The sequence below is a fragment of the Hippocampus bargibanti genome, linkage group LG08 (assembly GCF_051943395.1).
Source record: "Hippocampus bargibanti isolate YZ-2025 linkage group LG08, ASM5194339v1, whole genome shotgun sequence".
Taxonomy (NCBI): domain Eukaryota; kingdom Metazoa; phylum Chordata; class Actinopteri; order Syngnathiformes; family Syngnathidae; genus Hippocampus; species Hippocampus bargibanti.
In genome coordinates this window covers 19,387,263-19,414,699 of record NC_142741.1, presented here as the reverse complement: position 1 = coordinate 19,414,699, position 27,437 = coordinate 19,387,263, and the positions used below count along the sequence as shown (strand labels likewise).

The following is a 27,437-nucleotide window of genomic DNA, read 5'->3' as shown; positions in this document are numbered from 1 at the left end:
CGCTGAAGCAGTGCACTCAAATGAAATACATGAATGTGTCATCATTAGGCACACACACATACACACACACATGCACACACACACACACACACACACACACACACACACACACACACACACACACACACACACACACACACACACACACACACACACACACACACACACACACACACACACAAAAGATGTTCTTTCAGTTGTCCAACGAAGCATGTCCAAAGTTTCAATAACTGGCAATTATATTATGATGTGAAATTACTCGTGAGTGACAGCCACAAGAAACTGAGTGACAGCGATCACAATACAATTGTCTCCACTGTCTCCAGTGATTCAGACATTATTCGGTGGGGAGACTCAGAGTGAGGGCGTTCGCTTCTGTAGGTTGAGCCTGGAGACACAGAGTTAAATAGTAAGTTACCACCTTTGAAGAATGACTCACGCTGCTCCTTTTTTGCCTTTGTCTTTGAGCATGATTCACCGCTCGACTGCTGAGAGCTGCAATGGCCTCCTACTACATTGCATCCAAAAGGCAGGTATAGAATGTTGTTCATAGATCAAAATACATTTGCAAACCTCCTCTGTCTTGTTTGTGTGGGAATGTGCAAAGCGCATATTGGATATGTAGCAAAGATTTAAGAATAGATCATTTTATTCAGAGGATTTTTAACAATGAGTGAAGACATTCGGTTTCTATTTAAAAAATACATACAGTATCCATAACCAAACCTCTTTATTGTTTTACTTTCTTTGGGCGATGGGTTGTCAAATCAAGAAAATGGGCAAAATGGTGAGGTAGCACAGTTGATGGGCATCGTGTTTGAATCTGGGGCCTTCTGTGTGCCGATTGTTTGTTTGCCCAGTACAGTGGGACCTTGGCTTACGAACTTAATTGGTTCCCAGACAGAGTGTGTAAGGCGAAAAGTGTGTATCCCAAAAATGAATTTCCCATAGGAAACCATTAAAATGAGAATAATCCGTTCCCAGGTCCCCATAAAACATCATTTTCTACTTTCTAAGCCTTTAAACTACACAAAATATACCTTATTTTATGTATAATAAATGTGCTATAGTATGATGATTAAAGAAATAAACTGCACTATACAATAAAGTCATTTTATTTACCTTGGTCATTAATGGCTTGATGGAATGGAGTGTCCGGTTTCCTCAGCATTAAACACTTGATGAGGAACATAGGCTTCTTTCACCATCTTGAGGAATGATCCCTTGTAGGTGCTTTCTCTGTGATAATTGTATCTAGTTCTTCATCAATTGTGATCTGTCGAGCTGGGTTGATAGCTTTTTGCATCAAGTGTACAGATGACTTGTGCGGGTTATTTGTGGAGCCTGATTGATGGGATATTTTAACCTTCCAGTCTACACTCTGCTTTTGAACTATCAAAGTTGAAATGTGTTGGGATAATTCGCTATATATTGGGGTAATTCGCGATACGAACATCTTTAAACATATTTGTGCATCGTTTGTTTATGTTTTGGACTTTCTGATAGGTCATCCTGCCTGCCTTTACATGATGTCACATCCCATTACGTCGCACCCTGTCCGTCTTATGAATGCTCTCCCAGCGGGTCGATCTTGCCCTCTTTCCTCGGCCGACCTCTCACAATGCCCCTGCTGTCTACAACATTAAAATAACTTCTTCTGTTCAACACCTGGCTTCCTGCTGATTTCACCATCCCACCCTTCACTGTTTTCTATCCATTTTCTCTCTATTTCACTTTTGTTTTTTTTTTGTTTCAAGCGCTGTCATCTCCCTTTTGTGTGTGTGTGTGTGTCGTCTCTCACTCTCTCTCTGTCTGCCTGTCTCTTTAATGTTTAACCCCCCCCCCCCCCACTGCTGGGTTCTTGACCAATCATGTGGCTTTAACCAAAGACGCCATTTTGTTTTTGGGAGAACGGCCGCACACTCTGTCTGTAACCCCATCCCCCACTGCTGCGTTCTTGACCAATCACGTGGCTTTAACCGAAGACTGGGGGCGGGGAATAAAGGACAAAAACGGGCTCGTTCGCAAACAACACATCACTCATTCTGGCAGCTCCGTGTGCAACCCAAAAAATAGTTTGTATGCCAAGGTAAAATTTTCATAAATGTAACGTTCATAAACCGAAAACTTCGTAAGCCAAGGGGTTCGTAAACCGAGGTTTAACTGTACTTGAATGCTCTATTCCCAAGTTTGACCCTTTCCTCCGATATTCCAAATACATGCATACGTCCACTGAAGACTGAGGATTGTCTATAGATGTGAAGGCCAGTGGGAATGCTTGTTTGTCTACACATATGTTTTTGTGGAATCATACACGAAACAGTGTAACATAATGGATGAAAAAAGGTAACAATATTCTGTGGCAGGTAAGAATTGGATTATTTTTTTCAGTTATACATGTTCATGCATTTTATAATTTGAATACATCTTATACTGGTATGCGGAAGAGAAACCGGTGCTTCTATTTGTATATGTATAATACAGAACAGAGCGTCAAAGGCCAGAGGCTCTGTGAAAACATTTGAAGAACCTATGGCCTCTTCTCATCTGGTCATTTAGTTTTCTTTTTCCTTAGTTTTTCTGACTGTGCTTCTCGTTAGCACTCTCTGGTCAGGGTTGATGTATGTTCACCCACTCAGCTATTTTCCTTGTCACGCTTGCCAAGTGCTTGCTCATTGTGCGGTGTGGAAAAGTAGCCATTGATCATCTGTGCCACTATTGCTGTCTTCGGGGTTGCAGGGAGTCACAGCCTATCACTGCTGACATTGGATGGGATGTAGGGTCACCCTGGACAGCTCATTAGTCCTTCACAAGCTACGTCGACTAATGTCCAGTGTCAGCGAGGACAGGTTTCATGTGGCTCAACACGAGATAACTCGGGGAACAAAAACAGCAGGTGAATCGAAGCTTAAACACCTTGTTAGCGATTAGCCTTAGAAGTCACATTCGAGTTTATATAATTCTACCTTCATTCAGTTGGTCAATAAGCATGTTGCTGAAACAACCTTGGTCACTTGCTGTTTAGCAATAAATACGAGTCAATCAATAAATCTTCACTTTGAACAAGTGGGAGTTGTGTTGTGAAATGTGTTTGCGGTAGAAAGGATTGCTATATTGTCAACCAGCTGAAGGATCTGAGCCATTATTTTTCTGCTTTTTCTTCAGAGTTTACTTTTTATGAGTGCTGACCCTGTTTTCAAATTCAATGTTGCTACATAAAAGCCTTTGTTTGCCATTAGTTTGATGATAGAGGAAAAAAATGTGAATCCACTGCTTCTCAGCATCCCACAGTGAGATATTTTGTGGGAGGAAAATAGATTCAACAGAATAGTTCTTGTAATATTATGTCAAATTTGATGTGTTCTAAAATAAGTGCTAGTTATTATCCATCCATCATCCATTTTTCCTAATTAGGGTTGCAGGTTAGCTGATTATCCTATCACAACTTGCACTGTGTGCCTCAGAAGAAGAGATACTCACCTTTCTCTGTTGAACTTGAGTGAATGCAGGATAGCCGGTCGCCTCTGTCGAAGATTCCACAAGTGTAATGTGTCATCTGCACAGGCTGTGACTAATGCACCCTGTTCATGAGAAGAAAAAGCAAATAATCAAGTAAAGAAGAATTCAGCAATAGATTTCTGTTGGTACATTTTCACCACTGCTGTGTCAGTAAAAACAACAACAACAAAAAACAAACAAACAAAGAACAAAACACACACAAAACTTAAATGTCAAAACGTGAAATATTGTTTCACATTTTATGACTATAGAAGGGATAATCATCACAGTCAAGCATCAAGATATGTCATTAATATGTTTTCCATGACCAGGTTTGTATAAAACAGGGGTGTCAAAGTCATTTTTTGCCGCGGGCCACATTGTAGTTATGGTTTCCTCTCGAGGGCCGTTATGAATTTGGGGAACCCATCAGAACGTTTAAATCCCTTCAAATATTACATATAGAGCACACAGCAAATTAATGAATAACTCGTTTTCAAATCTGAAGTCAAGAATAATGACTTTTATTGTGGTTGACATCCAAAAATATTACATTTTGGCTCAGATTTTAGCAATCATCATGGAATTTAACAAGTTTGATTTGCTTTCGCGGGCCGGAAAAAATTATGTGGTGGGCCGGATTTGGCCCGCGGGCCTTGACTTTGACACCTGTGGTATAAAACATCACCTTTCACCATTGAAATAAATGGAAATGCCATTAATGCGTTACAGACTCCCTCAAAAACACAACAGATGTATTTTTAAAGTGTTTTTATGAAGAAAGTTAGCTCTTTCGTTGTACTTCATAAAATCATAAAGTAATGAATTAGGAAATGTAATGTAAAGACTTGAAAAGTACATTATGATTAATCTAGTACATCTCCGTCTGTGGTGCATGTGTGCGTGTGCGTGAGTGTGTGTGAGTGTGTGTGAGTGTGTGTGAGTGTGTGTGTGTGGGGGGGGGGGGCAAAGGTCTTAGATGCCAAGTTTATATTTGGGAGTGCTGGGAGTTGTGTGTGTGTGACCTCACTACTGCAAGGCAGTATAGTACTACACTCCTGCAGATGTGAAGTCGTGTTGCCGACTTTATGTGACTCAGATCATCTGATATATATATATATATATATATATATATATATATATATTCTTGTTGCAAATTGTGAGACAAATAAAGGTTTTCAAATAGAGCCAAATAGATGTTAATTGTTAGATTTTAATTGTTAATTGTAGATTTCCAGACTTAATGACAAACGTGTGGTTGTTTTCATTTCATTCATTGTTCTCATTGTGTAATTGTATTTGTTTTATATGTCGTTGGAAAATTAACACAACACAAACTAAGAGTGATACTCAACAAATAGAAGCCTCTTTTTTGAAGATTGGTTCACTGTATTCCAAACTCAAACTGCATAACTAAGATTTTTGCTCATAAATTAAAAAAAAAGAAATTGCTAAATGGCAGCTCGTATTTTGAATAACTCGCTTGTCAGGTCACTTGTATCTAATGTGACCAATTGGATCCATCCGTTTTTTTATATCACACTTCTTGGTTGCAGGACAACGGAAACCAAAGATGTATTCAAAAACTAAAGCAAAAACAAATAATAAGAACTTGTGAAAAATGGGTGTTCAACCCTTGTTCAAGGCATAACAGATTGCTTTTTACAGTTAAATTCCCATGGTGAACCTCTTGTAATGCTTATCAGGCTGGAGAATTAGTATTAGATTAAAAATGTAATCTTGGTATTAAAAAGTGTAAAACAGCTTTTTCCACTGATTATTTTTAGTTTTATATTATCTGCCCATGGCCACAGGCCACCGCATTCACTTAATCATTAACATAATCTTAAACTCATGTAAAAAAATAGTTTGCTTTTACTTTATTGGCGCTGTATCCAGTAAATAAAAAAAACAAACATTTGTCTCTTTTTTATATGTGTTTATGTATATATGTGTTTCGGGAGAAGGACAACAACAAAAAGAAACAAAGTGAGTGAAAAAATATGGTTAAAAAAAGACACTCATCAGAAATGGATGACCAAACAAATGACAAACAAATTGCAATGTGATCTATTTTAGGTCCAATAACACACTAAGCAGCAAGTTAACTCAATGGATTATATCCTCAATAAATATTTCAAAAAGTCAAACATGATATTCTGTCATGTCCATTTGATTTGGTGTTTTTATCACCTGTTGCTCTCAAGAGTGCTTCTCCTTTGTTTCGCCAAACACCTCTGCTCTTGTCTTCTATCTCTTTTAATGATTATATGCATCTGTTTGACTTGTGTCTTAGAATAAAATAACAGTTGCTTTGCTATATACTTTTTTTGGCCAAGTAAAATGTGCTTTCCAGGGAACCATTCTGCGCTATTTGCCACAAATTGTTTTGTACATCATCATCCAAGTTTTGATTTGAATGAAAGAAGACGCATTTGAATTATTATGAATTGGACATAGCCCTCACAAATCCTCAATGAATTGCTGTTTTTTTAAGCCTTTTATGAAAATCGAATGTGTTATTATTTCAGAAGTATTTTGAAACATGCGGTTAACAAAAGTAAATAACATCCACTTGATTATACCGCACATTCATTTGACCACCAGACTTTCTCTTTTCATTGTATTATTACTTCAGTGAAATAATACATTCAAAGCAGCCAAACAAACAACATAATTAGTCTAATAATATCCTACAACACAACCTCTGATCATAATTGCTATTCTGCCTAATGTTTCAGCTCATGGATGATAAAGAGCCCCAGAACGAGAGTTGAATCAATTTATTAGTGATTGACAACCTGTTTGTGTGATGCAGCAATGGTTCCTTCTGCTATTCCACAGTGCCTTTCAAAAGTGACCACTTATGCGCTAATCGATCAAGTCAATACAGATGCTTCCCAACTTATGAACGAGACACGTTCCGAGCGGTCGTTCATAAGGTGAATTTGTACGTAAGTTGCGTCAGTGCTATATTTTGTATGGAATGTATGTCTAAGTCAAACACTGAATGGGGAAGTATAAAACCCAGATGCTGTAACAGTCGTAAAATAAATTCACACCTAGTTGTAGTATGACAACATATATCCTTGGGTCTTCAGTAAGCCATTACTGAAGCTGCTGGCACGTAATTCAAGCATTACTTTTTGTTATGCATTGCGTCCTGGAGCGTCAACTGGGAAGAGGCACACCCCCCCCCCCCCACATACTCTACATAGCCAATCGTAAGCGAGCTCAGAACCTCTTCCTCAACTGGTAAGAGGGATTTCCTCAACGGCCACATACTCTACGCAGCTAATCGTAAGCGAGCTCGGCGGTCGGGGCCTGAACTCGTTGGCAAAATGTCAGCCCTGATTGGTCAGCTTTGGTGTCCAGCGCGTAAACATCCATTCCTTGAAATCTCCAATGATACTGTGTGCTTGCGTGTGCATGAGGCACAGTACGCAGCCAATCGCAATTGAGCTCGCCAGAAAAGGCACGCAATACAAAATCTAACTTACAGCATCTCTGTCCGAACATTTTTTTGACATACCGGCAAAAATGGTCGTATGTACCGTTGTTCGTAACTCGAATGTTCGTAAGTCGGGGAGCGTCTGTATATCAAACGGAAAATTGTCAAGAGGAAACTCTGACAAAACAAAGCATGAGCAGGGCAGCTGCAGCCCACACACTTCTATGCAAGAGCAGTGCATACACCAACGATGAGGTGAACAACTGCATTAATGATACTGTATGGTCAACAATAATTCTATTGACGTCATCTTAATGCTAACCACATTTGGATAACTGCTTCCAACAGTCTTGTTTTATTTTATTGAAAAGACAATATTGTTACAAATGTCCGTATAAAACATAGGTTAATACCTGTATACATTAATTAAGATGATGTGGTGGGGGAAATTTGGACTAGCCATACCATATCGTGTAAAAATAAATATCGAGACACGTTTGCGTATGTACAAACGATACAAAAGTATTGAGAGACCCAATCAAGATTTTTTGTTTCAGAATAGTTTGATCTCATCATCCATATTTGATTGAAACTCCACCTAAACCTTACAGTAACAACAGACGGGGGTCATGATGTTTTGACCAAGTAGTTCTCTTACCTCATTGATAAGAAACTGGAGTTGAAGAACAGCTGCACCACTCTCGTGCTGACAAAAGCAATCAACCCCGGGCCGTCCCAGTCTGATGACATTACAGTCAAGGAATTATGGGAATATTCACAAAATTAAGGCAACAATATTGCATGTTTCAATGCTTGTTTACCATAAAAATGCTGGGCTGAACACATGTGTGTTCAGGTATATTAAAACAGAATGAAACAAAAAGCCAAATAAATCTTGCATCACTAGAAAACAAATGCTTTCAATTGTCAGGTCTGGTAAGCATAGCTGCATTGTCAGATATTTTAGAAAGCCCAAAGTTAAATATAACTGACCAATAGATCATGCACGTTCACGAAAATTGTGTTCATTTTCTTTCCTCTCAAGCCCATTGCTGTGAAATGCTACGAATGAGAAATCTAACAAGGAGCGTCATCAAGATCAATTGCGGTAATTGTGAATGTGTGAAAAAAGATAACAGCATTGGATCTGTTTTGGCTGAAATTACTGTGTCATAACAATGATAAGGTTCCTTTAACTTGGAGAACACACTCAAATGTGACCCAAGAGTATCAGAAAAGAGAGAAAATATGGCTGAAGTTAATTAAATTCAAAAGTAGAAACAATGACGCAATGTGCGTACACACACACACGAACGCACACACAAACTACTAAATACTTCTACTATTGCTGCAAAACTGTTACATTCACTGTAAATCTTGTCATCAAAAATGTCATTGCTCTTGGTATTTTATTGAAAAAAAATGGCTATTCCGATCTTTGAGTTGTCACTCAAGCAAAACATTGCATCAAAACAATTAGTTTGCAATTAAAAAAACAAGTTTCACAGCCCTGCATAAGTATCGCTGTTGTTTCCTTTTCTTTTGCAGTGGTAGCAGTACCGAAAGCTACAGCTTGTATGTTTTGTGTCTAAAGGACAACTGGAGAAGGTTATAAATGTACATTGATGTTTGATGATTACTCCTCTTCTCCCACCTCAGGATACTCACGTTAGTGGTGAAGCATTTGTGCAAGCAAGGACAGCAAGGAACAATACCAGTACCATAGAGCCCCCGCTGGCTCTGTCTGTGATTCATGTAAACAGTGTTCAGTTTGTCAAACCTCATTTAAATTAATTTCACATGTTTATGCTCTGAATAAAAGAGGGTTATGATATGGAGATAAGGAGGGTGGGTTAAACAGAACTGCAGATCAGCGTCAACAGGTTTGGATACAAACGCTCACTGCCTTGCATTAAAATGAGCCTTTATCAGGAGATTTTTGACTCTGACAAACATTGACAGTATTATTATTTTTGCACTGCCTAAGAGCATTTTAACATTGCTGATGATACTGTAATATGCAACTCCAGCAGGATACTTCTTTTTTTTCGGTAATCTGCAGAGTAATTTGCAATCTTTCTTCAGTCCTTAACTCTGTGTTGATGCCACAGAGTACAGCAACTTCCACAATACAAACATTCATTATAGGGTTAACTTTTGCACTTGATTCTAAGTAATGACTAAAAACAGGCAAAATGAAACCAATTCTCCATTCTGTTTACAATCATTGCTTAGAAACAAAATAACTAAAACAAATACCAACTCCATCAAGGATGAACTATTAAATGTCTATTATAATTTGTGCAATTATAAAATGTCCATATAAGTATTGCAATAGAAAAATGATTAAGATCAATAGAAATATTATTAAGAAAAACAAACAAAAGCAATCTTTTTATCCTGGATTGTTCTTTTGAAGTGTAAAAAACTATAATATTATTCAACGCATTTCAATATCAAATTACAAATTTTACAAATGTTGAGCTTTGTATTTGTTTCTTTGTTTGTCCACATTGCCCATTTCTGCAATCTATGCACTCTGATGAGGAAAAGGGAAACATAATCTTTTAGCGAGCCACACATAAAAGCAAAATATAAGGATCTAATTTCCTCCAAAGCTCCTATTGCAACACCAATACAAAATACCAGTGATGGGCCGTCAGGGCCAGCAAGGCCTTCTCTGCTGGCCTAACATAATCAGACATCATTATCATAATTATAATAAAAGTCAATTTCATTAAAAAAAAATATTTTTTTCTAAATATATATATAATTATTCTACATACTGTTTTCTTGATGTTATATTATATCCATTTGGTTATGCTCCTTTCAGTGTTGTAGTTTTAGGTCAGAGTTTTTAATCCAATCAGAATTCAGCTAGTTTGTGTCGCCAGGCTGTATGAAATCTGACCGACGCCTTCAGAATCAACAGTGAGGGTGTCTGTGCGCTGTACATGAACGGGCACATGTAGTTGATATACAGTTGCGATAGCCAATCAGATCACGAGTTGGCACAGTAAGGCCAGCTAGAGGGCCTCGCGTTGAACATGACGTACGCGTCCTGTGATTGGATACTCACTTTACCTCAGCCCTCAGGGGAGGCAGCGCTATGCAAATCAACCAAGCTGACAACAGATCAGACCCGGAAACTTTAGCAGAAAAACCAAGTATATGTACTCGCTTTTTTAACCCACAATGGCTGAAGGAGAGGACAACTCGCTGTCGCATGTAGGTAAGCCTATTCTCAAGAACAAATGAAAAAGATTTGTTTACTTTTATTTTCAACAAATAGTTCGTTTTGTGAACATCTTGTTGTTTTTCTTATATTAAACTGACATTTTGTAATTTAGCGTAAAATCTTGTTAAAGATTGCATATTCTTGGTGGACTTCATAAAACTTTGTGGACAAATGATTTTAAATTTCCTTTTATTTTTAAGTGTTTGCAGTATCACGTATAGTGACAAGTTCTAATTGCTGATGCAGATTTATTGATGTGTAATGGCTCCGGAAAATAGCCTGTGTTGTAGACGATTAAGGTGATGCCACGCCCAGTACTGCCCGCGTGTGCTTTTGTAAATGATATCTCCAGCCGTTGTGTCCTAAATTATGGTATTACGAGGGATATTTGTTCAAGTCGGACTAAGCAGGACTTCACTGAAGGCCTAGGTGTGAAATGCACGGACCGCCACTGCAAAATACTAATAGTGTAACTCAACAGAACAAATATTAACATATGGTACAGAAGCAGACATTTGATTGGAGGTGATTTGTAAAAGTCAAAATAAATGAAATAACAAACTTAAAAGAACTAAATTGATTCCATCAAAAAAAAAAAAAAAGTGAGGAAGCAAAATGTTTTGGTTTGTGCTTGTGGGCATGCTATAAGACTGTATGATAGTCTATATAGAATATCGTAATATTTAAATAATCCTTGGGACGGGTTGGACAAAGGCATTTTACTTGAACAAAAAATAAAATAAAAAAAGAAATAAGATTCCTCTACGAACAGCAAATTAAAAAAAAATCTCTCGCCTGTGGACTTTGGAGCGTGGACTTTTGAAAATGTTGCAACCATAGATTACAGAATTGTTATTGAGCCGAGTGAGAAATACACACTTTGATTAAAACACATACATGCTTCTCTGTCTGACGATATATTTATAAGTTACTGATTAGTTGGAAATTGGAAATTAAATGGATATGCAGATTTTATACGCTGGAGTACAAGAATAACTTTTACGGATGGAGGTACGGCTGATTTGCCTTTCTTTCTTTCTCCAAAGTGAAACTGCTCTCCACCTCACTTGGCATGAAGTTGACCCACAACATCATGCAAACAGCTCAGGGCAAGGTGATTGTGTAACATTTACGAGCTGGAATCACATATCCATGCTGTTATTTTCAGAACAAAATGTTTAAGGCTGTCATGAATAGCTTTGGTAAATAACCGGAGAGCGTTGCAGGCTATGGAAAAGAAGTTTTAACCAGTTTGTAAAACAACACTGGGCGGAAGGATGAGAAAAAAAAAAAAAAAGGATCAAAAAGCACATTTGCAGATACATCCTAATGTTTTGACAGTCAGGGGGTGTAAAAAACAAACAAAACAAAAAAGCATTATTATTTAAACTGTACCCACATCAAGGTCAAACACTCCAAATTTGAATGAAGACACTTTGATAAATACCCACATCCTGCATTTGGATGAATTCTGATGAATCATTCGCTGGGAAAATGAGGAAATATTTGTATCAAGTTTGTATCAAGACTATTAATCACACAAGCATTATTATTTCAACATGTTTTAAGGAAATAAAGTGGCTTTCGGGCTAAGCACATCTGTCTCAAAGTTCAGTGGTCACAGGTTCAATTCTCACATTAAGCCCTCTTGTGTTGAATTTGCATATGCCCTCTGTGCTTGTGTGGCTTTTCTCAATGGACTTCAGCGTCAATCCTGATTCCCAAAGCCTGGAAGGTGGCTGAAATGCTCTTGGGAAACGTTCACCGGTGCTCTAATGCTCATATTACATTCAGTTCAATTATTTTATGGACTGAAACATGGCTGAGAATGTTTTTTGCCAAACGGAGATTTGTCTGATTCTGTCTATGTATGCTCATGTCGTAGCGCAACATAACTTCAACAGTGTATTGTTTTATTTTATTGAGTGACTGCGCAATCTGAATGACTTTCAAGAGGTACATGTACATGAATGCAGTTTGTTAAGGAAGGTCAAGAAAGGACAAGGTCACAATAACACACCAATGCCAATTATTTTCGTGTGAGCAAAAGAGGGCTAACCTACCATTGTTTCATCGATGACTGAAATGTCCATTGAGATGGATATAAATGGCTGTTTGTGGGCTTGTAATTTGTATGTGTGCCCTGCTATTGTTGAAAACAAGTCTAAAGTCAGCTGGGATGAGAACTTGGATCCCTCAAACTATAATTTGTGTAGCTAGACCTATAATAGTGAAGAGGTGCATTTCTGTGCAGACAGCGTGGATTCATTTCCCACTCAGTGACAGCGTTAATGTGAGTGGTTGTCCGTTTCTATATGTGCCCTGTGACCGACTGCCGAGTCAATGTTAGACGCCAAGGGAGTAAGATGCTAGGACCAGAGCTGGGAATAACGGAAAAGACTGCAGGCGAGGAAGAATGGTGAACAGAACGCCTTTGAGAAAACCTGCTGGCTAGATTGGAGCTCAGCCCCTGGGCGTGAAAGGCATGCAAAGACCCATTTTGTGCTGCATGGAATGCCACAGCTCAGAGGTATTAGTTGCACTCATGCTTTTTCCAAAAGAAGGGGCAACTTAAAAGAGGGTGTTAAGAGAAGGAAGAGCCAACAAAGCGGCAAGACTTCATTCAGCTTGACTTGAAGAGAGTCATTAAAATAAAGCCCATTTTGTTGTTATTTCTCTGTGGGTCAAGATTCTCGTGGATGCCTATATGGAAGAGTTAAGACTAACTGTGCTCAGAGCTGCCTCCTGACATTCCTTTTTGTAAATGCAACTAAATTTTCAGGAGAGCACATGTGATTGATTAATATTATTTGTGACGGGAACTTAGAAGATTTCTTCACGATGAATCACTCAGTAGTGTGTTGTCTAATGACAGGTGGAATGATCATCACTGATTTCGGTCACTTAATGGCAGTGAGTGCACTGCCCGTGTGTGATTTAACTGCCTAAATTGTAGTGGACAAAAACAGATTTAAATCATCAGTTTGTGTCAGTGTGCCTCACTCTCCCCATGGCAGTCCACGTTTAGAGCACATCACATTCAAATTCACATCACACTTGGGGCCACATCAAAACAACTGAGACACTGTCAGAACACAAAGCTGATGTGAAGGTGAACCGCCTACATCCATACACGAGATTAACACAGCACTGCTGCCAGATAGCTACATAGGGAATGACTGGTGACATGCCACAGATAAATTATTTATTTAGGTTGAACAATAGTCACCTCTCACATGAAAAATAAAACGATTGGCACCAAAATACATGACAAAATACTCTCAACCATATTTCAAAAATGGAACAGTTGTTAACTTTGTCAAAAAGCATCTCTTATGATTGGCAGTGTAATGACAAACTCATTTTTAAATTTGTCATGTTTGTTGATAAAAAGGTTTCTTCAGCCGTCATCTGCACTTCATTGAAGGAGTCGGACGTTTCGCTCCTCATCCAAAGAGCTTCATCAGTGAACTAAAGTTGTGCTGGTAACTCCGGACCGGTATAAATCCCTAATGGACGGAGGTGGCAGTGTCAGATCTCTGCTCTCATAGGTCCCTGCTCTAAGGTTGGGAGAGCAGTAGACTACTGCCTGAAGCTAATCTGATTACTTATTTTGTTCTGTCTGATTACCTCTAATATTCTATGCCTGGCCCTGATTGACCCTTTCACCTCATCATCATGACTAAGCCTACTTGGTAACGACCTAAGAAGTCTGTTGTAAGCATGGTTTAAGCTAAACCCTACATCACCATGCGATTTAGTGATTTAGTGATTTAGTGAAGGGTTTTGCTGTTTTATAAAAATTGTACTCCCTTTTCAAACCATCTACAGTGATACCTTGGCTTACGAACTTAATTGGTTCTCAGACAGAGAGTGTAAGGCGAAAAGTGTGTGTCCCAAAAAAATATTTCCCATGGGAAACCATTAAAATTAGAATAATCAGTTCCCAGGTCCGCATAAAACATAATTTTGTACTTTCTGATTTTCTAAGCCTGAAAAGTACACAAAATATACCTTATTTTATATATAATAAATGTGCTATGGTATTATAATTAAAGAAATAAACTGTACTGTATAATAAAGTCGTTTCATTTATCTTTATGATGGTCGTTGATGACTTGATGAAACGGAGCATCAGCATTAAACACTTGATGAGGAACATAGCCTTCTTCTTTCACCATCTTGAGGAATGATCCCTTGGAGGTGCTTTTGCTGCGATAATTTTTACCTTTTTCCTCATCAATTGTGTTGTTGAGCTGGGTTGATAGCTTTTTGCATCAAGTGTACAGATGGCTTGTGCGGGTTATTTTGGATTGGATTGGATTGGATTTGCCTTTATTAGTCTCGCAGTGGAGAAATTTACATTTCACAGCAGCAAAGTTATGAAAGAAATGAAAGTAGAAAAGCAAAACACAGGAGCTGCTGTCATTTGTGGAGGCTGATTGATGGAATATTTTAACCTTCCAGTCTACGCTGCTGCTTTTGAACTATCAAAGTTGTAACAAGTCCAAATTTCAGTTTTCTATCAATTTTCTCACAATTTCACTTGTTTTTTTTTCACTTTTTTTTGTTTCAAGCTCTGTCGTCTCCCTTTCGCGTGTGTGTGTTTTCTCACTCTCTGTTGTCTGCCTGTCTCTTTGATATTCAACCCCACTCCCCTCCTCACTGCTACGTTCTTGACCAATCACGTGGCTTTAACCGAAGACTGGGGGCAGGGAATAGAGGACAAAACAGTCGGCCACCATTTTCTTGTTAGGAGAACGGGCTCGTTCGCGAAGGACATCACTCATTGTGGCAGCTCCGTGTGTTTCCTGAAAAATAGTTTGTATGCCAAGGTAATTTTTTCAGAAACGTAACGTTTGTAAGCCGAAAAGTTTGTAAGCCAAGGGGTTCGTAAACCGAGGCATCACTGTATTTTCTTTAGCTAACATTTAAACCTCACCGTTGTCAAATGAGTGGTTGCTAGCTTTTATGTGCAGATGTAAAAGTGAGCAACCACTCATTTCATCGATGGACCACTCCTGTACGACTAACAGACTACACAGAAGTTTGTCACATTTGGTTCACGAAGACCTGCAAGTGTCATTTCATCATGAGGTCATGTTATTGGTCCCGAGACTTAATATGAACCTCATGCAACATTATGACTGGCTTCGCTGGTGGACTCATGGCAAAAATAGAGAGACCAAGAAGCAAATGAGTTTCAGTTAATTTGATTTATACCAGTGAGTGAGCCACAAGCGAAGAGGCCACTCCCCGTGAACTGAATTAAACTATTGGGTGATGTCGTTTGCCCCTTTTTGTTCAAAATATTTACACGGGGCTATGTCCTTGCCAGAAAGAAAACCATCCTTAATTGTAGAGTCAATTAGTCAGCACTTTTATTACAGTACACAAACAAGTCTTTCATTTTCAAATATGCAGCTGCAGGAGAGCAGGAAAGGTAGTGGGAAGAAACAACATGCCATAAATTACAATTTTCAAACTCATGAAAATATTCACTAGAACCAGGTTGTCAAGCACTTGAGCTTTTGTAGTCATGTTCATGTGTTCTTTTTCCACATTTGCAACCTCATAAACACTAACAGAGCCGTTATATCCTGATTAGCACTGTCGATTACGCAATAACATTGGTTTTTGTACCAGTCGAATGTTTAAACAACGGCATGAAGCCAATGTTCTGTCTTTGTGGCTCAGCCATCTGGCCACTCAGTTTTATTCTGTGCATCTGCTTTATTCTGAGTGCCTGTCAATGAGTCATTCCCTCCCTCCAACAAGGCCTCTGCTCTCCACTGTCACCCGACAATTTCCTGCCATCGCGGCATTACTCACTTGACGATGTGATTTCAAGGGTCAGCTTCTGTATTCTCAACTTTGCTTCAAAAAAAAAAAACAAAATGTCTGTACATTCTGTTATTCACGGCATGTCAATCTCCAAGTGTTGAAGTTGTCGCACCTTTAATCAAAAGGTCCTCTGTTTTGATTCGATAACCAAACAACAATACAAATATTCTGATCCGCTGCAATTGCAATTTGCACTGTAACTCTTCGCTTTGACTGAGATTTTCTGAAAATCCCAGACATTTTAAGTGATCAAAGCAGGCAAATTTTGATAGAAGATTGATCTCACCATTATCTCTGTAATTGACCCAAGATCCTGTTCCCCTTGTATCTCTAGCCATAAAAATGCCATTAAAAATGACATTATCGTCCCATAAAATTAGTTATTTCCACCTCTTCCATTTTCTCTCTATCTTCCTTGTCCTTGAGTGTGTGTGTGTGTGTGTGTGTGTGTGTGTGTGTGTGTGTGTGTGTGTGTGTGTGTGTGTGTGTGTGTGTGTGTGTGTGTGTGTGTGTGTGTGTGTGTGTGTGTGTGTGTGTGCGTGTGTGTGTGTGTGTGTGTGTGTGTGTGTGTGTGTGTGTGTGTGTGTGTGTGTGTGTGTGTGTGTGTGTGTGTGTGTGTGTTGAGGTGTATAATAATTACTTGTTGCTTGTTTAATAAGAGTGGTAAAGCAAGTGAGATAAGGTCGGGTAATTTAAATAAGACTATCAACCCACAGCAGAGTGGATGTAAAACAAAAAGTAGAGGATGTAAAGTGAGTATGCACATCTATGATCATTTATATTAGTGAGGCTGTTTGCTTTTTGAATGACATATTATTGGCCTATTCCTGTTTCAAACGCTGCTTTTAAACATTCAATGATTGTGACTATTATAAAGGTGACAGCTATACATGCTCTCATTCTAGACAAGATAATCAGTGACCACAATACTCTCCTTTCCACTGTTTTCTCAATCTCACCAATTCTCAGCCATTTAGCGACATTCATAACAACAAACTGAACATGAATTAATAAATCAATGGACAAGCAGGTCAAGCACCCCATGCAAGGCAATTGATATTTCATGCACTCCCTAAGTCCAGGATTTGTAATATTTTTACCCCAAACTGGATCCATTCTTGTTTATTCATCCGTTTCCAATTGCGTAAATCCACATTAGGCTTAGGTTTATTGCAGGGCACACATTGAAAAACTCAAATTCACATTCACACCTATGCACAAATTAGAGTTTTATGAAACCAACATGTATGTTTTTGCAATGTGAGAGTAAGTCAATAAGTCAATATTAATGAGATGGATGGATCGAGAAAGAGAGAGAGAGATAGAAAGTGAGAGAGAGAGATACAGGGATAGAGGAATAGAGGGATACAGAGATACAGAGATCAATAGGGAGATAGATAGATCAATAAGGAGATCAATATGGAGATAGATTAATATGGAGATAGACGGAGCGAGAGAGACAGAGAGAGACAGAGAGGGTGAGAGAGAGATACATACATACACATGAGCCTGTGGTGTGAGCTGTTGTCGCTATCGCCTTTGTCTACAAGCAATTACACACAATCTGGCTGGTGTGCACTCTTGGCTGCATCCAAATGAGCAGTTCAGTGAGTAATTAACCTGCAAATAGGATGTTCTGAGGAAATTTAAATTGTTTCAATAGAACTTTCCACATGTCTGCAATAGAAATATTTTTCAGGTCAGAGTCAGTTTCAACCTACAGAACTGCGAGCACATTTCAAGAGATAAAGAGCCGCCTCTTTTGAACAGCGATGGATGACAGACAGTGTGAGCTGATAGTAAATGAAGCAGGTCAGCGAGTTTCCTGTGGTCCGTTAACACAAAAACAATTATTGGTGATGATATTTTCCAAAAAAAGCTCTTTTGTTATTCTCTTTCGAAATGCCACCTAGAATTCAAGAGATGAAACGATGCGATGGTGTTATACGTGAATAATTTCTTGCTCTCAAGAGCAAATGACCTGTTGGTGGAAATGTAATTAGCAAGTGGGTTGCAATTTTTCGAACAATGACACAGGTGCACTGTCTGCCTCGTGAAAAAGACAGAACAGCCAATTTGTGTGTTTTTTTTTTTTTTTAAACAAACAGAAAACCTGCAACTAAGGCAGTAATGACACTTGTCAAGGAGCCAAATTCATTTAAAAATAAATACTGTAAATATGTTTCTCAAAAATAGAGGTCTGCACCCCCACTATTAGGCAGTAGAAACAGCTTATTTCCCCTGATGAATTGGCCAATATAATGCCTGGCCATTTTCTACACCACTTGCCCTTATTCACAGATTAGAATCAGATTCATCTTTATTGCCAAGTATGTAAAACACACAAGGAATTTGTTTCCGGTAGAACACGCTGCACTAGTACCATCATCAAAACATTGCAAAGAGGAACTATTCAGTTCTATTTGGGTTACTGTTTAAAGAGTTCATGGCTTGGTGGAAGAAGCTGTTTAAATGTCTGCTAGATTTGCTTTTTTGTGCACATGTATCGGTAGCACCTGCTTGAGGGAAATAGCTGGAAAAGGTGGATTTTCCACGCCCTTGTTTGGATTCTTGCAGTGTGCAAGTCCTCGAGAGTGGGTAGGGCCGTGCCAATGATTTTTTCCGCCATCCTAACTGTCCGTTGAAGACAGATTTTGTCAATTTTTGTGGCGGCACTGAACCAAACGGTGATGTAAGAACACAGGATGGATTCGATGGCAGCCCTGTAGAAATGTCATAGATCCTCCTGTGGCAGGCCATGCTTCTCTAGCAGCCTCAGGAAGTGCATCCTCTGTTGGGCCTTTCTCATGGTGGAGTTTCATGTCCTGGGATACTGATTCCCAGGAACTTGAAGGTCTGAACGGTTGACACAAGGCAGTTGGATAGTGTGAGGGGCAGCTGTGGTGATGGATGTTTCCTGAAGTCCACGATCATCTCTAACGTTTTGAGCGTGTTCAGCTCTAGGTTATGACGGCTGCACCAGAGCTCCAGCTGCTCCCCCTCTTGTTGTCGTTACGCAGACTCGTCGCTGTCTTTGATGAGACTGATGACCGTGGTGTCGTCTTCGAACTTTATGAATTTTACAGATGGGTGCGTTAAGGTGCAGTCGTTCGTGTAGAGAGCGAGAAGAGCAATCGAGAGAGGAAGCATCCCTGTGAAGTTGCAGTACTCATGGTTCGTGTTGAGGATATTTTTCCCAGTCTGACTTGTTGTGTCCGTCCTGTCAGGAAGCTGAGGATCCACTGGTAGATCGTAGGGGACACACGAAGCTGGAAAAGTTTGGGGATGAGGAGCTCTGAGATGATAGTATTAAACGCAGAGCTGTAGTCCACAAACAGGATCCTTGCGTAGGTTCCTGTGTTGTCGAGGTGCTCGAGGATGTGGTGCAGCCCGATGTTGACTGCATTCTCCACAGACCTTTTTGCCCGGTAGGCAAACTGAAGAAGATCCAGGAGAGGCCCAGCGATTTTCAGCACAAGGCTTTCAAAGGACTTCAAGACCACAGACGTCAGAGCAACGGCTCTATAGTTGTTCAATCCCAATGGTGCTGGTTTCTTTGGAACTGGGACAATGGTAGACTGTTTGAAGCAGGATGGGACTTCACACTGCTCCAGGGATCTGTTGAAGATTTGTGTGAAGACCGGAGCCAGCTGGTCAGCGCAGACTTTCAGGCAGGAGGGGGACACTCTGTCAGGTCCCGCAGTTTTCTTGATCTTCTGCTGCTTGAAGAGCCGTCTCATGTCCAGTTCGTGGATCTGCAGGGCAGAGGGCGGAGATACGGTAGTTTCTGGTAATGGTGGGCAGACGTGGGAAATGGGGGTGTCTTTTTAAAATGGGCAAAAGAATGTATTTAACTCATCAGCCAGATCCTTGTTGTTCACTGCTTGGGGGGATGGTAAACGATAACCTGTTATTGCTTTCAGGCCATTCCACACCGATGCAAAGTCGTTATCAGAGGACTGTTTGTTAAGCCTCTCCGCATAACTTTTCTTTGCAATGTTAATTTCCTTGGTCAGTCGGTTTCGGCCGTGTTTGTAAAGTGCTCGATCTCCGATTCTAAATGTGGTCTCTTTCTCTTTCCTAAGCTGCCTGAATTTGGGAGTGAACCATTGCTTGTTCTTGTTGGAGGACCGGAAGGACTTCGTTGGTACACACATGTCCTCTCAGAAACTAATGTATGATGTTACAGTGGCTGTGTATTCATCCAATGTGACCGTTGAAGTTTCAAAGACGCTCCAATCAGTGCAGTCGAAGCATTCTTGTCGAGCTAACGTTGCTTCATCTGTCCATTTCTTCACAGTCTTGACTACCGGTTTTACACATTTGAGTTTCTGTCTGTATGTGGGAATTAAGTGTATTAAATAGTGGTCAGAAAGACCTAACGCTGCATGCGCAACCGATCTGTATGCTCCTTTGCTGCTGTGTAACAGTGATCTAGAATGTTTTCTTCTCTGGTGAAACAGTCAATATGTTGCTTATAATTGGGAAGTTCACGGTTTAGATGCGTTCAATTAAAATCACCCAAAATGATCAGGGGTGACTGGATATTTTAGTTTGAGTTTCTTTACATGGTCCGCTAGCGTTTGTATGCACGCGTTAGCATTAGCTTGTGGCGCAATGTACACAACAATGAGAATAAAGGAGGCAACTCACGTGGCGAGTAGAATGGCTTGCAGTTGAGAGACAGTGATTCCAAGCCAAGGCTGCAGTGTGCGTCGAGCATCGTGACATCAGTGCACCATTCTTTTTTGATGTAGAAGCATATTCCACCACCTTTGGATTTCCCCGATCGGCTCTGAGAAGACGGAAGCCGGGTAGGTGTAGCGCGAAATCCAGGTGGCGGTCACTGAGCCAGGTCTCAGTGAAGCAGAGCGCAGCAAAACGTGCAAATGTTTTATTGTTTTTTTGGTGAGAAGAAGTTCATCCATCTTATTTCCTCTCACGACCAGCTTTCCACAACCAACATCTGCCCTCCCAACCGTTGCCACACCCTCAGCCGCCACTCTGCCTCCTGGTTCCTGCCTGTCTGTCACAACTGCGCAGGTGAGGAACCAACTGAGGAGGATGCAGGTGAGGAAGGCAGCAGGTCCGGATGACATCAGTTCCCGACTCCTCAAGACCTGCTCCGACCAGCTGTGTGACATTGTCCAGCACTTGTTCAACCTGAGCCTGAAGCTGGGCAGAGTTCCACAGCTGTGGAAAACGTCATGCCTGGTCCCAGTGCCCAAGATTGCCAACCCCAAAGAGCTCAACAGCTACAGACCGGTGGCGCTGACGTCTCACCTGATGAAGACGCTGGAGAGACTCGTCCTCGCCCACCTGCGACCGCTGGCAAGCTCATCGCTGGACCCGCTGCAGTTTGCCTACCAGCCCAGCATCGGTGTGGAGGATGCCATCATCTACCTCCTCCATACGGCGTTGCTGCACCTGGAGAATGCTGGGAGCACGGTGAGGATCACATTCTTCGATTTCTCCAGTGCCTTCAACACCATCCAGCCAAGTCTACTGGGGGACAAGCTGCAGCATGCCGGAGTCGACCATCACCTCACATCCTGGATTACAGACTACCTCACAAACAGGCCACAGTACGTGAGGGTAAAGAACTGTGAGTCGGACAGGCTTCTCTGCAGCACCGGAGCGCCGCAGGGAACAGTCCTGGCTCCATTCCTCTTCACCCTCTACACCTCGGACTTCAACTACAACACCCCAACCTGCCACCTTCAGAAGTTCTCTGACGACTCAGCTATTGTCGGCCTCATTACAGAGGGAGACGATAGGGAGTACAGGGGACTGACAAAGGACTTTGTGGACTGGTGCCAGCAGAATCACCTCCAGATCAACACCGGCAAAACCAAGGAGCTGGTGGTGGACTTCTGCAGGAAACAATCCTCTCCTGCACCATTGAACATCCAGGGTTCGGACATTGAGAGGGTGACCTCCTACAAGTACCTGGGTGTTACTCTCAACAATAAACTGGACTGGACAACAAACACGGATGCCCTAATCAAAAAGGGACAGAGTCGCCTCTTCCTCCTCAGGAAACTGAGGTCTTTTGGAGTTCAGGGGTCACTCCTAAAGACTTTCTATGACTCTGTGGTGGCATCAGCCATCCACTATGGCATTGTCTGCTGGTCAGGCAGCATCACCACCCGGGACAGAAAAAGACTGGAGCGCTTTGTCAAGCGGGCCAGTTCTGTCGTGGGCTGCTCGCTGGACTCTCTAGAGGAGGTGGGCAACAGACGGACGCTAGCTAAACTAAAAGCTATGACGGACAGCCCCTCCCACCCCCTCCTGCCCATCCTGACAGCTCTGGGTAGCTCCTTTAGCCAGAGACTATTACACCCGCGCTGCAAGAAGGAGAGGTACCGCCGCTCGTTCCTACCGACTGCTGTCAGGCTTCACAATTCCCAATGATCACATGTGAAAAAAAAAAAAAAACTGGACACTTGTAAATATGGGTTGTTGCAATATATCTAAATGCATTTCTTGATTCTGCACTATGTACAGTCTTGTTTATAGAACGGTTTTTGCACATCTACATTTGCACAGTATACAGTTGACATTTTTATTTTGTTATGCTTAGAATATCTTGTTTTCTATCCTTTCACTCCCACCCCAACCCCATCCCTCTTCAATTGCTGCTGTGGACTGCAAATTTCCCCATTGCGGGACGAATAAAGGTATTCTGATTCTGATTCTGATTCTGATTCTGGTAGTGAGCGTTGATTAGCGAGATGGATCAATGAGAGCGGCGTTCAAAATCCACGCAGCCGTAACTTGACGAGCACGCCGGCTCGCTTTCCCCTCCGCGGCCGGCGCCCCGTACAGAGATGCTGAGCTGCTCGCGATCAGCCCCGAAAAAAACTTGTGAATTTTGTTGTGTCGATGAAAATAGTCCAAGAGTGGATTCCCCAATGCTCGGTAACTGTTCCCGCGTGTAACTAAGCCGCGTAGGCTCACAAAAAAAAAGACAAAACCAGGAACAATACTAGGGAGCATGTGACCGAGGCTGCCATTCGCGGCACCATCTTTGAAGATAAAATGGAACCTATGCCAGCTGACTTATTTCACGACGTGGAGTACAACCAATTTCCAAGGAATGTCCACCATATTTCTTGCTGCATATTGCTTACATCCATACTAGCAGTTAAATTAACCGACATCTGGTGCAGTATTGCTTAAATCATCAAATCTTGAGTGACGTTAGTAGTAATCTGGCACGGAGACCGTGCTCCAATTGCCAGTTGAATTCTCTAAACAACAAGTTGAGGTCTCAGGCTGCTTAGCTACCGACTGCCGTCACTCTGAAGCCTCCAGAGAAGTCACAAGCTACGTTTATTGAATTCAGCTCACAGGTAACCAGCACAACAGCAACAGTTGTCTCTGTAGAATGTCATCTTTGCGCTCCACTGTCCACACATCAATCAATCTGATGTAACACTTTGATTCAGAGTTGGTAGTTGGAGATGATGGTCGTTGATGGCTTATGGAAGGACAGTCACCTTCCATAAGGACTGTTGGTAACTTAACCTCTGGTGCTGTTCGGTCATGTGCTTCCGCTGAAGATCACTCCGCCAGCCGTGGTGGGCGTGTATTATAAAAATAGTGCTTATTATAAGGTTTAATTTTCATAAATTTGATGTTTGTAAGACGAAAAGTTTGTAAGATAAGGTGTTTGTAAGTTGAGGTCTCACTGTATTTGTTTTTCAATCATATTCAAAGGGAAACACTGCAAAATTTGAGGCATGCGCCTTGGTTAACTTGCCACAGACATTTTGCCTTAGCACACATATGTAACCTTCTCTTTATGAGTAAATATAGAAAGTCCCGCATTGTATTCTCAACGCTCTCAGAAATATTTTGCGCATGGGTGTGTTTGTTGCGGCCCTTTAAATGGCAACGCAGAGCTGTTTGTCAAGTATGCAGTGACAAGTCCAGCAAGATTTTCTGCTTCACAGAATCAGTGAGGCTAACAAAAGAGCTTGCTGTAGCCAAGCCTTCCAGGGTACATGCATTGCCACTCAAGAAGCAGATTGGAGAAGCCCACCGCTGCAATGCTCCAAAAACCGTGCGGCAGTCAAGAGCCACAGCCAGATAAGGTGCCGTTTGACAACAGGAGATATTGATTCAGCTGCCTGCAGGCTTTTTATAGAAGCCAGCACCATCATTATGACCCATCACCCTGCCAGCCTGTTTGCCTGCCTCAATACGGCGGGTATTGAGGCCCCCATCAACAGAGAGACAATATGTGGATAAATACAAATGAGAGGGAGTGAGACTGATGTTTAGGGTGGAATATTGCAATGACAATGATAAACACAATCAAATGGAGGTGACTGAAAAGAGGTAGATAAAAGGATGGGGTTGGGCATGCTGTATTAGGCAAGGAGAGTTAAAACAGCAAATCAAGGCATTGGAAAACCAAAAAAATTAAAACATGAAAAACATAAAGTGATGGGAAATTGGAGGAAAAATAACATCAGACATAGCAGAGCGTATAGACTATAGAGTCTACATTTATGAACATTTGTGTCGATTGGATTGAGTTATAAAAACCTGTCTTCTCACTGACTCAGGAGGGCCGTAAAAATGTATATGAAGAGTTGGTGTGTTGCAAATTGACACACACCTGGCAATATTTTACAAATACCTGTAGATCTTATGAAAAGAATATGCCCTGAAATGCATGATCATTTTGTACATTGGATTATCAATGGTGCACAAGACAATATGTAAACGTTCTAGTCCTTTTGCACATCATCTAAAATTAAGTCATTAATCATTCCAAAACGAATGCAGTCTTTGCCATGTATTTACTTTACACATTTCCAATTGTGACACATTATTACTTGGCTGAACACGATTTCTACAGGCATGTGCCCAAACATTGCAGTCCTCCCACACATACCTTCGACAAGCAGCCATGGCTGTATTAGATACGCTCTGAAGTCCTGACAAATTCTCTCAGATGCCGCGTGTACAATGCAGGTATTCATCGCATCTAATGTCCACTAACCAACACTTACTTTGGAGTGAACAGGTGTCGCAAGAATTATGTGAATTCACCAAATGTGGAGAGATGCATTGCAAACTCTTAAAGAGCTAGTTATAATTTCATGGAAAAAAATATTAGTGCCATCATAACAAAAATGTTATTAACCAAGTGCTTGTCTATCTGCATAGTAATTTATAGTAGCCAGAGGAACTAAGGTTGAACTTATTGTTCGTTTATCATTTTTGTTTTCACCCCAACAGGAATTTACAGCATAAAAAGGTGTTAAGTTGTTTGCCTCCGTTTTTAGCAAGCTGAGGCAAAACATAATGCAGTGACCATCTAATTGCATTTCATCTCAAATTCAAGTACAGTAAAGTCTCGTTATATCGATATTCTCGGGAGTCGGAACAAATATCGATATAACCGGACTATCGATGTATCTGATCCTGCGGCATGTAAATTTTCTCCTTGCGTTCATAGAAATAGTATCGTAATAAGCAGTACTATCGATATAACCGATATCGATATAACGAGACTTTACTGTAGTTCATCTTTTTGTCCATGACTGCATCCTCACTCCCCATTCTCTCACCATCTTTTCCTCTGCGTCTTTGATTAAGTCCTTTAAAATTGAAGTTTATGCCTCACAAACACTGAGTTACATCGTGGGAAGATAAATCAGCTCAATTCTGCACCACCACCCAAAAGCGGTCTCTCATCCCTTCCTCAATCTCTTCTCATCTTCTCTCAGGCATCCCTGTGTTCAACCATTCATGCATGTACACCTACCCAAACACCTGCTTGCACGAGAAAATATACATCCTCATTAAAGGTGTTCAACCTCCTCTCCGCGCTTCAGCCTGAATACGACACATTTGGCATGTTTACATGGCTGTTAACATATAGATGCAGCAGTAAGCTTGTGACATTGCCTGTACACTAAAGCCTCAACGTGACTGCGTGCTGAGATTCAAATGGCCACTTTCACATCAGAAACAACACATAGAAATAACCATGTCAAACAAAACAAAGATATATGCAGGATTACCTCTCACATGAATAATGTCCACACTATCACAAATGACAGAAATCCTCTCGCACTTGGACAATCAACATCTTTTTAGAGACAATATTAACATATTTTAAAATGGATTTGTACCTATTCGGCTCAGTATATCTGGAAGATTGAAAAATGTTATCGCCAGACTGCAGTGAATGCAGTGCTACTAATAACTCATTATGATGCAAATGTCTGTGTTGATGGATTAGGTCGTGACATTGTTTTGCATTTCTTTAAGATGCTCAAGCCTCTGATGAGACCCATAAAACATGAATGTCACACAAAATGTACTTTTGAAATGTACGTGGTCTTAAATATATGCATGTATACCCTAATAAAAGAAAATTAAATGCATTGTATCATGCACATTTCATCCTCTAAAGGTAATGCCTTGAGTCTAGAATAATTCAGGATTTGACCTACATTTTCCAAAGAAATATGATACAGTAACACTGTAAATGGATATCACTAAGACAAATTTGGATGAAATTAATTGACTCATTCAAAGGTGTTTTTGCCATGCATTACGGGGAGTCGTGAGTTAATTGGCATTTCCTGATTACCTTCAAACAAAGTGTTGTTTGCTTTAGTGTACTCTTGTGGTATCTTAGTGCCCAGAAACTACTTTATCCATCAATTATTTGTAGATTTTGTGGGGCAATGGAATATGTCATTTTTGCAAACAGTTTCATCATCAGTTTCAGTTTCAATATTTTCGTAATACAGTAAAGTCTCGTTATATCGATATCGGATATATCGATAGTCCCGGTTATATCGATACTATTTCGATGCACGCACGGAGAAAATTACATGCAAACAGGATCGGATATATCGATAGTCCCGGTTATATCGATATTTTTTCGGACTCCCTTGAATATCGATATAACGAGACTTTACTGTATTGAGTTGTGTATACCACATCACATGGTATACACTACTCATTTTTCATGTAATGTTATATAAAAACTTCAAAAGTGGCACTGCTCTCTAAGTAGCACTGCTGCCTAAAAAAACACCTCACATCAAAAACTTCCATTGTCGAAAAAAAAGATTTTTTTCAAGATGATTTGATGATTTTTGAAATATGTGTGGAAGTATTAAGATGTTAATGTATTTCCTACTGAGTGAAAACCGACATTTTTCAAGCCCACTGCAGTCATTCAACAACCAATTTCAATTTAGAGTGAATTGGCACATAATTTGAGCATAGTTCATTGATGCATGCATGCATCAACATCTGGAGTTCAATCATCCTTCGTCCCTATCATATCACCTCTCTCACCATTTCACTTAAATATCTCGCATGTTCACAGCCCTGTAGTATCTTCTGATCCACTTCTAAAGTTTAGTT

At 40.5% G+C, this 27,437-nt stretch overlaps 1 protein-coding gene across 10 annotated transcripts in view; it reads right to left on the bottom strand.

Annotated features, from left to right (window-relative positions):
• stxbp5l (syntaxin binding protein 5L) overlaps positions 1 to 27,437 on the bottom strand; it is a 124,478-nt gene that overhangs the window by 62,097 nt on the left and 34,944 nt on the right. For all 10 annotated transcript variants that reach the window (XM_089003500.1, XM_089003504.1, XM_089003502.1 and 7 more), the window contains exons 4-5: positions 7,608 to 7,689; positions 3,481 to 3,581 (exon numbers count right to left, since the gene is read on the bottom strand). In XM_089003500.1, the coding sequence (XP_088859626.1) occupies positions 3,481 to 3,581; positions 7,608 to 7,689 (183 nt within the window). The remainder of the gene's footprint in view (positions 1 to 3,480; positions 3,582 to 7,607; positions 7,690 to 27,437) is intronic.